Here is a 12,381-nt window from a genome sequence, read left to right as displayed (position 1 = left end):
CCAACTGCTGTTGGCGAAGGAGCACCATTGTAACGTGCACTAGACTTCACGCCTGATGCCCTCTCATCCTGTTGAAATTATTAATGACGGGTCCAATTATCAGCACACGACATACCATTCGCGAGCCTAGGCCCGATGATGTTCTATTCTGTCTCCCATGATTCATAGGAGATTGAGGGTCCTAAAATTCGTATTGAGTGCCAGCAGGCTAGCACTATTCAAGCAACATACCAGCTGGTTAAAGTCCTTTTTCTGCGGGCTGTCAGTGAGGTCAGTGGTTTGATTAACTTCCCAAGACCCGCTTGCAGGACGCGATGACGCCCAAGAATCTCTTTGAGTAGCTGCTACATCAGCGACACTTGCATTTGATGAGCCAGACGGCTGTCTTTGACCGCCCCACACCTACAATATGCCAACGTCCATCATGTCGTCTAGAAGGCACAGTACCAGATGGCACTCACCTGCCAGTTGGAGTTCAACGTCTTGAGTCCAACGTTGGAATTCATTCCCATAGCGTGTGCGCAATCAATAGAACACAATAGTGGTGGGCTGATCTAACTCTAGACCTGTGGAAGAAAAAGGGAAATGAAAAAAGATGAGAAAACGCAGGACGGGAGCCACGTTGCAAACTGCCACAAATAAGAATAATGACATACAACAGGTAATGCCTGGTGGCGGAAGAATTCTCTAATTGACTAGGGGCGCTCGTGGCCTTCCGGCACCTGGATTGGTTATTAACATATAGACTAGGAGAAAGAAACGTAAACCTCACAAAAACGAGGCGTGTATAGTAAGAAGTATCGAACCGGTCCGAAATGTCTTCCGCACAAGCGCTACAAAAGACACGAGGGCTCAGAACACAATATATCAACACCGTCCTGACCCGGAAGGTGAATTTTATCTCTGCAAAGACACTCAACACGCACTCACCAAAATACCCCGAAAATCCCCAATTTTACTTTGTAATTACTCCGGATACGTGGAGGCGGTGAAGCCCAACCAGGAATTATGGTCGACCGGACAAAATATACGGTCGAACACCAAAAAAGGAGTAGATTAGACCGTCTGGGCCGTAGACCAGCTCAGTTAAACGGAGGAACAATGCACGACGGAGGCAAACGTGGTCCAACAGACAGCCGTGAAGCTTACGCAGTCCACAATTGTCAATCGTTCTACGTGGCTGTACTAGCGTATGCCGACTGCGCACCAGACGGAGGTATGAAAAAGGAGAGAGAGAGAAAGGAGAGACGGTGTGACTCCAAGCGGACAGTGAACTCTGTCTGCCCGACTGTCCACGGCAAACGAGAAGGGGAAGGCGCTGAGAGCGAAAAACTAGGGCGAAATGGAATTGGCGGGCGGGAAACAGGCGGAAGACTAATCTGGAGCCATGATGATACACTTGAAACCAACTAATTTTCGAATAGAACAATCTACACACAGCCGCCGCAAACCTCTCCGCCTGGAATTCGATACTGCGCATGCCTGAAATTATGTATATATAAACACTCTCGGAAACAATTTCAAATCTGAATCTGCCAGTTCCTGACCGTCCGCGTACTCGGCATAGCTCATGGAGACGATTAGCTGGCGCAATACGCATGCGATCAAAAGGCTCGGGACGTGCGCCACGGAGGCACCGCAAAGTCAAAATGCAAATCACCTTCTAAGAGCCCCTGTCAAGAAAGAAGAGTGAGAACCCTGGCCAGGGAAGGCAGCCGGAAGAAGCAGTGCAGTGCTTCCTCTCACGGGTGAGAAAATGAGCAAAATTGATGATCCCATTGCGACGGAACAAATCAAAATCGAATATTGCCAAGGAGCTCTTCCCCTGCTTCCATGAAAATCCGCTAAGCGCACCGTTTGCCTAGTCTAGTGCATTGCGAAGTGTAGTTCCGGAGCTACACAGCTGCGAAGAAGCGCGGTGAGCGTCGGGTCAAAGATTGGAACGACGCTGTGGTCCAACTCGAAGCCCACCGCACTCGTGACATGAAACGATCGAACCATGTCGGGATGCACTCGAAAAAAAGGGTCCGCAGGTCAAAACATCCGCATCAAAGAACGAAGCCGATCGTGTCTATCACCGAGTTTGCCTTTTATGTCGTGATCTCCGGGTTGATCTCTACCCTGACCAACAGCTCATTGATGTGGCCCGCGCTGACGCCTAGATCGACTCATCATTCTCCAGTACACCATAGCCATCCATTTATTGTATTAATGCAGTATTACTAGTACTAGTGCGCAGCAGTGAGTCGATAGAGCGGGAGGGTATACTTATGTAGTCTAGTCAAGGTCAAGCTAATATAATCGTAACTACGGATCACCTTCCCGTCGCACCTGATGAGAAGAACCAAGATGCTCGTTTCGCTGCAAGTATGCTATCTCAGTAACAGAAGAAAAACTGATGCATAGATGACCTCACCTGAGCCTCTGTATACAGGAGCAAGGGAAAACCCCCAACGCATTAGTTAGCGTCATGCAGTGAAAGAAGTTGTGGCACTCCACGTACCCTGAGTCTTCGTTCTGTACCCGAGCAAGAGGATTCATGTTTCCAGGAAATCCAGCGGGTGGTGAGTTCATCGGAGCTGGCGCTGCTCCACCGCCTCCTCTCAGCGGCTTCGCTATTCGTCCAAAGCTAAGAGGTGACGAGCTCGCTGCTTTTTGCGCTGTTCGTTGGTAAACCATGAACGACGTCAGTACAAATCCGACAGTTTTCAACAGTGCGAATAATCAAACCTCGTGCTTGGTCTAGCCTGTCCTTGACGGCTTGAAGCTGCTCCTCGAACTTCTGGTTCTGTACAGCAAGACGCCTGTCTGCATCCTGAAGCAAAGCTTCCAAGTTTTGAATACGTTCATTGCGTGCGAGAAGCTTCCTCTCAGCAATTCCCGCTTCTTTCTTCAAGGCGGAGTTCTGGTCTACAAGCTAGATGTGCAAGAGGTATATCAGAAGTGAAGTGCGTTTTAAGTAGAAGGAATGCTTACCTGCTTCTGCACAAGAGTCAGTTGCTCTAGGTTACGCTCTAAGAACGCCATCTTCTTCTGTTGTGCCTTAGTATTGCTGTTCCTGATGACGTTGTTATATTGTTCTTTGATCTCGTCGAGTTGTATCTCTAGTTCGACGACCTTAACATTTCGAAATGGATTAGTAGGTGGAATGATGTAAAAACACAATTTCGTGACAAGCTGACCTTTTCACATCGGTTCTGTAGATCCCGCATGAGAGACTTCTTGACACCATCGAATTCAGCAAGCTGAACATTGATAGCCTTGCGCGTCCGCTCAAGATCGGCAGCGCTCTCTGCCAGATTCTTGCCGCCCTCAATGCCCGCTGATGTGACAGCAAACGCGCGCTAGAAGGGATCGGGTGATTGATCAGACAAATAACTTCGAGTATTAATAAACTGCGAACCTTCAGTTCTTCATTGACACCCTTCAACCCATCGATAGTGGAATGCAAGTTCCTGATGTCGGCTTGTCGCATTTCAAGTTGCTGCTTTAGGTCTGCAACCTCGCTCAAGTGAGCTTCGCGCTTCGCAGCGTATTGCGCCTCAAGCTTGTTCTAAGCAACTGTTAGTGACATATCTCGTAGGCCACGTAAATGAAACATACCTTCAGCTCGGCCATAGATTCCGCAATGTCGATGTTGCTAGTCTCCTCATCGTTGATCGTCTTCTCGAGTAGTTCCTCGTATTCGGCTTCAAGAGCAGCGAGGCGGGACTCCACTTCGTCGCGCCTGCGTGTAAGTATTTCGTTCTCCTCCTGGCTTTGGCGTAGGCGCTCGACTGTCTCGCGCACAAGCGACTGGCCTTCAGAAAGTTGCCGCCGGATTAGGACTAGATCATCAGAGCTCAACGAAGAAGCAATGTTTTCGGCATCAGTGGAGTCGAGCTTCACGAGAAGCGCTCGCAAAGCTTCGTCCTTCTCGGAGAATGTTCCTTGCTGTAGCGTCGATTGAGCCTCCTTGTTACATGACAAGTACCATGTTACTCACAGTATCAAATTTCGCCATCATAAGGGCCATCTTCTCTTGCTTTTTCTTCTCCTTATCCTCAAGCGAAGGGTCCTTCTGGTTGGATTTAAGGTCGGCAATTGCTTGTCGCAACTCCTCCAATTCACGCGTCGCATCTTGGTTCTGTTCTTTCAAGATATCTATGGTGATTGCACCCTCTTTGTTGTCATAATCGAGTCGCTCGACCTGCAATCTCAAATCGTTCAACTGAGTCGACATGGATTTGTTTTCCTGTGGAGAGAATATTAGGCAGGACATTATACAAGAAACAGAGTTTAATTACCGCCGAAAGTGAACGTTCTTGCTCCTTCAAGAACGACAGTTCCTCGCGGGTTTCCTTCAGGGCCTTCTCCGAGGCTGCCAACGCGCTTTCTTTCTCCGCGAGCTGGTCGCTAAGTTCATTCTCGCGACGTAAGAATTCCTCCCTTTCATCCTTGTCAAGGCCAACAACAGTCGGGGTTTGAGGCCTAGAATCAAGGTCTCCTCGCAAGCTCTCAATAACTGGATTGATCGGTGTAACGCTTCTCGCTGACGAGGGCGTCGAGGGCGTAGGTGCTTTCTTGGGTGGTGCGGGAGCACCAGCCTTGTCAGCAGAAGCCCATTCTGATTGATCGACGGATCCTCCACTTCTCCAGACTGCCAGTTCGGCCTCCAGCGCAGCAATGTATGCTTGGAATGATGCATTGGCTGTCTGTGCTTGCTTGAGACGGGCCTTGAGTTCGGCAGGTGAGAGCTCAGTATTGATACGAGCAGTGTTCTTAATTGACTTGGCACGAATACCGAAACGAAGGGTACTGAGAGTCTCAGGCTCATTGTAAGATGAAGGAGAACAATTGATTATGAGAGTCGTTCGGGAGTTGCCACCCAGGGACTCTTGAAGAATACGGGTAAGCTTCGAGTCGCGATACGGGATATGTGTAGACTAGACCGGCAAAATGGAAGATTAGCCATACAATGCGATACCTCCATTCCAGGATGACGTACTTTGCCATCCGTAAGAGCATTGATGACCATCCCGAGGGCCGAAAGCGATTTATTGATCTTCTTTGCTTCTTCGAGCGTTTGACCGGAGGCTCCTGTTTTACCGACTTTCTCGGAACCAGCCAGATCGACGAGATACAGATTTCCTGTCTTCTGGGCACCAGTGTCCGTATTCCGTTGGTTGATTGTGATCAGGAAAATTGAATGTGACCGAGAACTCTCGGCATTCATATCTTTGCGCGAGAACATATATGTCAGGAACGTACTCTAAGAGCGCATATATGAATAAAATTGCTTACTGGTAGCTGATACGATTCGCGCCTGTCCACCTTGCCTCATAATCTCGTACACCTCCTTTGCGCTGCTTACATAGTAATCAGACAGATTCTTGACATACACGCCCTTATTCTTCTCCTCGTGTATTGACAGGTTATCGTTCTGGGCTGCAATGCGGTCAGTATGTCCCGGGTTGGTCGAAGCCTCGCCATATATTGCTTACGTGCTAGCAAATCTCGGATACGCTCCAGGTAAATTTCCATGTACGACACTTTCACCAGATATTCGAGATGTGGATCTGACTCGACAATTGACGAGAAGATCTGCTCTGTAATACGAGGAATAATGCCTTTGAGGTTGTCATCGTCGATATCGGCACCCTGCACTCTGTAAGATAATTGTAATCGTAAAATTTTATATAGCGTTGCTTACCATCATGGTAAAGGTCTTTCCACTTCCAGTTTGTCCGTACGCGAAGACAGTGCCATTGTAACCATCCATAACATCTGTAAGTTGACGTTAGCATAGACGCACATTAGTGCGAAGGTGGCTTCGGCGTGAACATCGCCGTACCTGTAACAATACTGCATAGGTAGATGATTAAGCATATTCCAAGCCAAAAATGAACCATGAAACGCACTCTTTCACACCATACTCGAAGATCTCGACCTGCTGCGTGGTCATAGGAAAGACGCGATCGAATGTGAAGCCATCCTTCTCTGGACCAGCAGTAGCTTGCGCAGCCCTCAGCTGGACGGTATGTAAATTCTCATCAAAAGCGACGACAATCTCTCCACCTTCCCTCAGCTCTATCGAGTTCTGCGGTCGGAACCTAATAACAACATTAGCCTTAAAGTTGCGCGTGCCTTGTCATTAACAGTTGTACCACTTACCGACATACGACTTTAATATTCGTGCTCGACGCCATGGTGGTTTGACACAGGAGTGAACGCGTGCCACACTTCCCACTTCCACGTCAGCGATCAGTTTCTGCACCGAAATAGCGATACGACGTGAATGTGGCCCCGGTCCTGTTCTAATGAGCGTTTAGGAGGTTCGTCGCGGTGGACGCGTTGCGTGTTACCACACATTTCAAAGTGGCAAGCTTAGTCAGCCTGGTCGTGACTTTTCCCCTTTACAGCACAATAGCAATACATTCTCCACGTATAAAAATAACTTGTATATTGTACAAAGTGCGGCAAAGCATCTTACAAAACGAACCGAAAACGAATAAAATTAGCTATTATCGCCTGACTCGTGTCGTTCTAATGACTCTTGGTCTAGGTTCCGGAAGAATATTTGTGGATTTCTCCTGTAGTGTAGGGCGAGGGGGCTGGACCTTCATTGGAATTCCGCTTTCTCTGCGATTCGACCTAGATGCGGGTGCCACTGGTTGCGGTGCCGGTTGCGTTTCGATAAGGTCCTCCGAAGGTAGGGTAGTTAATGATGATGATTCCGACAAAGGCAACGGACCGGATTCCTCTTCCACTTTTGCTGGTGGCGAAGCAGCCGCCTGTGGTTCCTCGCTAGTCGCATTATTGTGCTCGGCAGCGTCAGCACCATCCCCCCCAACTTCTTGTCCTGGATTATCTCCTTCTGTGTGCTCCTCCAAATTCTCCGCCTCTTGCACGTCCAGGATCGAATCCTCGTTCTGCAACGTGTCATGCGCACTTTCCGCTGAGATAGGGCCTCGCTGTCTGTAGTATTCTCGCAATAAATCCGTTCGATTTTTTGTCCGTTCCCACTTGTCAACATAAGACCATTTCCGTTTCTGAGGTGTCGTTCCCGTCGGAGGGTTTTGTCGTGTGCCTTGTTCAAGCATCCGCTTATTATATTGTTGGACTGACGACACATGCGAGGATGCTGAGGATGAGTGGGAACGTAGTTCATTCTGCAGGCGCTCCGTCTGTATGTTACGTATTAATTCATCTGGAAATGAAAAATCGAAGTTGATTATTCGTACCTCTGCAGTGACGTCCTTTCTGAATGTGTCAAATTCCTTAGACGTCGAGTCTACTAGGTCCCGCGTGCTTTGGAATGTAGCTTGCGCGTCTTCCGCCAAGTGTGTTGACGTATCAATGCGCACTCGCTTGATCTTGTGCTCACGTTCAAACACTAGAAATTCAGAGTGGAAGCTAAGCACAGATAGCTAATCGTATTGATTCTTTGTGATACGAACCTTTTGAACACGAGTTTAATGCCTTCGAAACATGAATGATGCCCTCTGAGTGTGATGAAATCGCCGCAGAAGTCGAGCCTCGTAGCTCAGAGAGGCCATTTTGAACCGAAGTACTGCCTGATTGTGCGCTCTGAAGTAATTCAAGAATACGTTGCCAGAACACTGAAACAATATTAACTTACCTCAGTCGCGGACAGCTTAGCCTGAGCACCATCAATCGCAACCTTATCCAATGATGCACTCCATGCTCGACTACGCGCGCTAGATTCGCTCATCAACACGTCATGCTTCTTCGCGAAGGTCTCCATGTTTTCCGTTCCTTGGACGTTTGACTCCTGAATACCGGAAACAGCTTCGCGAAGCCCGCGATCGCGTTCTTCGGTGAAATCCACAAGTAATGAAGAAATACTCTTGACAAGCGCGTCTCTCGCTTTCAGCGCACTTCTCTTTTCTGAGTCAAGGAGCTCAGACAAGCGAGCATTCTGTTCTCGCAGCCTTGCGATTTCAGCACGCGCCGCATGCGCAACGAGCTCGTTCTGCCGTTCCGCTGCTTTACGTTCGCTTTCAATAGCTGATCGGGTGTCCCTAACAAGCCTTTCCATAACAGACCACAAAGATTGAATGGCTTGCTGGGTCTGGTTGAAGTTAGTACAGGCTTTAACTCCAGACTATTCCAACTCACTGATGCAAAGTTAGTGGCAGCCGCTTGCTCAATATCAGTACACATCGCCTGAATGTCATCCTGAGTGGTGCCTGACCAGATCGACAGTTCATTTGCCAATCGGTCTTGAACCTCTTTGACGATTGTCCAAATATTTGTCAGGTTCTGCTCCGAAGCATCCTCTTTCGACTGAATAGTTTTCAGTGCACTAGTGACACGGCCAATCTGTTCTTCAAGGGTCTGACTGTGAGAGCTTAGTGCGGATATCTCCCTTTTCCTAAACGCTTCTGCCAGTGTCTTAGTTTTCGTCACGGCTTGATCTGCCGACTTGACGAATGTTTCCACTGTAGACAAGAATGAACGCAATTCTTGATCCAGAAGCGTACTCTGGCCCTTCATGGCCTTGGAGTTCGCGTTAAACTCCTGTATTTTACGATCTAGAGTGTGCTGAGAAAGAGGCGTGGACTGTAACTGGACAAAAACTCACCAATCTTGCCGAAGAGGCCTGAAACATCGGTTGTGCTCTGCTCAACAACCTTCTTGAGCCCGTCCGCTACATCGTCTAGGATGTCCTCGGTAGCTACGTGAGCCATGCGCACTACCACTTCCTCTTCAAAAGCGACCTTGACGTTGCTTAGTTCGCCTTCCTTCTCGACTAGCTCGCCCTCACGCTTTCGCAGCCTCTCTTTCGTAGTCTTCAGCTCGCCGTCTGTTTTCATGAGCAGAGCGATACTCTGCTCAAACTCTTCCCTGACCGATCTCATCTGACTCTCGATCATCTCGACCTGTTTCTTGCATTCTTCCACCTCTGTCTGTCGTAGCTCATGTTCGTTGTTGATCTGAGTCCACGTCTCCTCAGAGAAATATATTCCGTTCTTTTCCCTCGCAGCAAGAAGGTCCGACTTCAGTCGCTCAATCTCTCCAACGTATTCTTTCAAGAGAGCATTACGGGACATGCGCTGGTTGACCTCAGGCTTATTGCGGATGGATTTCGCACGTAGGGCGTAATCGAGAGTAGACAGGGTCTCTTCCATATTCGATCGTGCGGGAGAGACCGTGGCTATTATGCAAGTCTTCGTACGACCACCAAGCGAGTCTTGCAAGAGGCGAGTTAACTTCGATTCTCTGTAAGAAAGTCAGTGTCTTCGAAATAATGCAAGAAATACGGTGATTATACCTGTACGGCACATGGGATGACTTATCAACAAGAGCATTGATAACTCTTCCAAGAGTAAGTAAGCTTTGATTGATCATACCAGCCTCGCGAGCACGCTTGTTCTCTGCACCGGATCTTCCAATGTTTTCTGACCCGGCCAAGTCAACGAGATTGAGCTTGCCTACTTTCAGTAGGTCATCACCTAGAGTCGACGTCTCTTTTGAGTGTACGGTGATGGAGAAGACAGAGTGCGAGCGGCTGGAATGGTCATTGAATTTCGTGGCAGCGATTTGTCTCCGCTGACTACCCTTCGCTAGTAAAGCCAGTGCATCATTAAAGTCCTTGACTGGAGTCTCTTCCAATCCCTGGATGAAGACGCCTCGTTTACTCGAGTCGTCAAAGATCTTAAGACCGCTCTGGATATCCTTTTGGCTGCCCATACTCATGGGTTGTACGGGACCGGATGGAGGGGACAGGTCCGTGGCAAGAAGGTCACGAAGCTCCTCGTTGTAGAGTTCAACATAGGATATCTTGACACTGTAATCACAGCCGGAGCTTTCCAACTGATGGAAAAGTTTGAAGAGCGCGCGCGGTATCATGCCTGCCTGTGCAGTCGGATTTCCGAGTGGTGTGAGGGATACATCACCTTGCATGGTGTAACTGTGATGCACCATAAATAGGTTATAGAACAACAGTTGGAAATGACGTACGTTTTGCCTGTGCCAGTTTGGCCATACGCAAACAAAGTGCAGTTATACCCCTTCAGAACTTCGTCCAGCATTGGATGAACGACATCCTGGTAAACCATGGACTGATCAGCCTCTGGCCCGAAGACGACGTCGAATGGATAGGTACGTGTCGGAGGTAACGTTACAATTCCTAGGACGGAGGTGATTGCAGCGGTTTCAATGGTAACGTTCTGACCTCTCGGTCCTTCAGTAGATATAATAATTGGGGACCCTTCTTGTATTTCTCGCTCGGAACGCCTACGACAGCGAATGACGACTTGTATATGCGAGTCACTTCCATCGTTTGAAGATTGCGATTGCGATTTTTTCCCATTTGATTGAGATAAGCCTATGAAGCCATCTGAACCCTCATTTGGATCTTCCACCGGAGTAGTAAGTTCGGATCGAGCCTTAGCCAGGACGGAACGAGATCGACTGATTCCAGCAGATGATGACGAAGGTATTGGGGGAGGATTCATGGCATTTGATGGTTGCCTGCGCGAGACAGGCCTGCGGGTAGCCATGATATGGTGAGAGGAGATATCTTCGCGAAATTAGAGAGACGCGTCGCAGTAGCCACCAACGCGGCACAACAACTTCGACGCGACTGCTCACGTGGTGCACGTGCCAGTGTTCTCCACATCCACATAAATGAGTGGCCACGCGGCCGAGTCTCCTTCTGGACATTTTCCTGCATGGGCAAACGGAAGAAATCGTCTAGAAAGCCTGCGACATCTGCTGCGCGAAAACGTACACCTCTCGGTACGCTAATTCGATGTATCTACTTGCCGTTAATTGACCTGGCCTTTAGACACGACGTTCACGTGCCTCTTTTGTCACCATGAGAAGTCTGTAAATGTTAAGATAGATCGCAAGGAAGGTATTGCAACCCTTTTGTGCAGAATTTGTGGACAGAGATTCCAAGGAAGAGTTAACCGTATGTTCCAATACTCAGTCGGGCATAAATTTCTTCTAACGGTCCCCTAGATTTGACTGAGCCCATTGACGTATACTCGGAGTGGATTGACGCTGCGGATGCTGCACAAAACGAAATGGACGGTGATGATATGCGAAGGGCAGTAGCATCTGGATCGCGGCCTCGCCAGAGGGCTGAAGTCAGCGACGACGATTAGACTTGTACGATGAGATCCAAAAAGTATTGCATATATTCTTTCATACGACCTCGCATCAATTGTATATATTCTCCATCACCGCGTTGCCAGGCATTCCCGTACCTCTATTAATTCACGGGTTTGCGTGCCCTCAGTCTACCCTGCGTCCGAACGGCACATTCGAACTCAACGACATTCGTGCTCGGTCCCTGACGACTTGTCCCCACTACAATAACCTTTGCTCACCGTCGAGGCTTGCCACGTGAAGCAAACAAAGTCCATCCATGTCAGCTAAGATATTAAGGAACATCGTTATAATCATACCCTGAGCATATGTCCACCTGCAAGAGACGCACAACGCATTAAAAAGTTAATAAATTATAATTAATAGTATTTTATTGAGGACGCTTACGTACGAGAATTGCCTTAAACGGACTCGCGACCGAACCGTGCCGCAGCGCGCAACGCAGCTTGTTCAAGACGTTTCCCCGCCCTTCGACTCCTTTGGTAACAAACCACAATATGGCTGCTGGATTAAAGAGTAAGCTATCGAGCACGCTGAATCTCTTCTCAATCCTGAGCGATCACCCTCTCAAAGCTGTGATATTGCTCTCGTTCGTCCTCGCCGTTGGTTTCCTACTCATCATCCTGTCCTGCGCGTTATTTAAGAATTGGTTACCTTTGCTTGTCGGTGAGTCGCTGGTCGCACTCCAAACATAGATTCACCTTCATTCCTGAGTAATTGTTTGGAATATGTAGCTTTGACCTTCGTCGTCGCGCCACTCCCAAACGCCATATTCGCGCATTGCGGTTCTGATGATTTCTCAACGGACGGAGAGGCATCAGGCCCAGTTGACCTTGGGCGCTTCATCACGTCCATGATTGTCGTCACCGGGTTCGCCCTCCCACTCATCCTTGCACACTCTGAGATTATCCACCCCGCTGCATGTGTGATGTCGATTATAGGAGGAGGGTACGTAGTCCATTCTAAGCTTTTGTAAAGCGGTGTTGGCTGACATGCGATGCGCCCCAGACTTGTGTATGGAACGATCTTAGCGTATACAGCTACCTTCAGCCAGGAGGCAGACGAATTCTAATGTTGATACTGTATCAAATCCCTGGTGTTGTGGACTTGGGGATTCGTCTTGGAACGTATTTGTAATAATGTCGATTATTTATCGCTGCAATTTCTTTCAACTTCGAATAGTTTCCAAAACTATATCAATGTGCAATGCAAGGAAAGATGCATCACTTAGGACAATAACGACAACGTCCGAACACGCGA

General features: G+C 48.5%; 4 protein-coding genes across 4 annotated transcripts; 2 read left to right on the top strand and 2 right to left on the bottom strand.

Moving 5' to 3' along the window:
- Positions 1–2,314: 2,314 nt before the first annotated feature.
- FOMMEDRAFT_104478 (kinesin heavy chain) lies at positions 2,315–6,305 on the bottom strand (the record flags this gene model as incomplete). Its single annotated transcript, XM_007264123.1, has 16 exons — positions 6,154–6,305; positions 5,901–6,092; positions 5,834–5,844; positions 5,693–5,766; positions 5,484–5,640; positions 5,284–5,427; positions 4,988–5,217; positions 4,287–4,925; positions 3,986–4,234; positions 3,604–3,933; positions 3,404–3,553; positions 3,183–3,344; positions 2,977–3,117; positions 2,731–2,917; positions 2,504–2,660; positions 2,315–2,372 (listed from the first exon to the last, which is right to left on the bottom strand). The coding sequence occupies exons 1-16, from the start codon at positions 6,186–6,188 to the stop codon at positions 2,315–2,317; spliced, it is 2,916 nt and encodes a 971-aa protein (XP_007264185.1). The 5' UTR covers positions 6,189–6,305.
- A 198-nt stretch (positions 6,306–6,503) lies between these two features.
- Positions 6,504–10,490, bottom strand: FOMMEDRAFT_104477 (kinesin-domain-containing protein; the record flags this gene model as incomplete). The annotated part of the gene is made up of 8 exons (XM_007264122.1): positions 9,967–10,490; positions 9,278–9,916; positions 8,588–9,225; positions 8,122–8,537; positions 7,622–8,074; positions 7,440–7,569; positions 7,224–7,375; positions 6,504–7,166 (listed from the first exon to the last, which is right to left on the bottom strand). Exons 1-8 carry the CDS (start codon positions 10,461–10,463, stop codon positions 6,504–6,506), a joined length of 3,588 nt encoding a protein of 1,195 aa, XP_007264184.1. The 5' UTR covers positions 10,464–10,490.
- Positions 10,491–10,679: 189 nt separating this feature from the next.
- On the top strand, positions 10,680–11,248 carry FOMMEDRAFT_104474 (Elf1-domain-containing protein; the record flags this gene model as incomplete). Its single annotated transcript, XM_007264121.1, has 3 exons — positions 10,680–10,746; positions 10,796–10,921; positions 10,972–11,248. The coding sequence occupies 3 exons, from the start codon at positions 10,680–10,682 to the stop codon at positions 11,115–11,117; spliced, it is 339 nt and encodes a 112-aa protein (XP_007264183.1). The 3' UTR covers positions 11,118–11,248.
- Positions 11,249–11,618: 370 nt separating this feature from the next.
- On the top strand, positions 11,619–12,193 carry FOMMEDRAFT_132448 (vacuolar protein sorting 55; the record flags this gene model as incomplete). Its single annotated transcript, XM_007264120.1, has 4 exons — positions 11,619–11,637; positions 11,695–11,787; positions 11,856–12,069; positions 12,130–12,193. 4 exons carry the CDS (start codon positions 11,619–11,621, stop codon positions 12,191–12,193), a joined length of 390 nt encoding a protein of 129 aa, XP_007264182.1.
- Positions 12,194–12,381: the final 188 nt, after the last annotated feature.

Source organism: Fomitiporia mediterranea (assembly GCF_000271605.1).
Source record: "Fomitiporia mediterranea MF3/22 unplaced genomic scaffold FOMMEscaffold_3, whole genome shotgun sequence".
NCBI classification, from domain to species: Eukaryota; Fungi; Basidiomycota; class Agaricomycetes; order Hymenochaetales; family Hymenochaetaceae; genus Fomitiporia; species Fomitiporia mediterranea.
The sequence above is the reverse complement of the archived record's forward strand: the minus strand, read 5'-3'. Positions and strand labels throughout refer to the sequence as shown.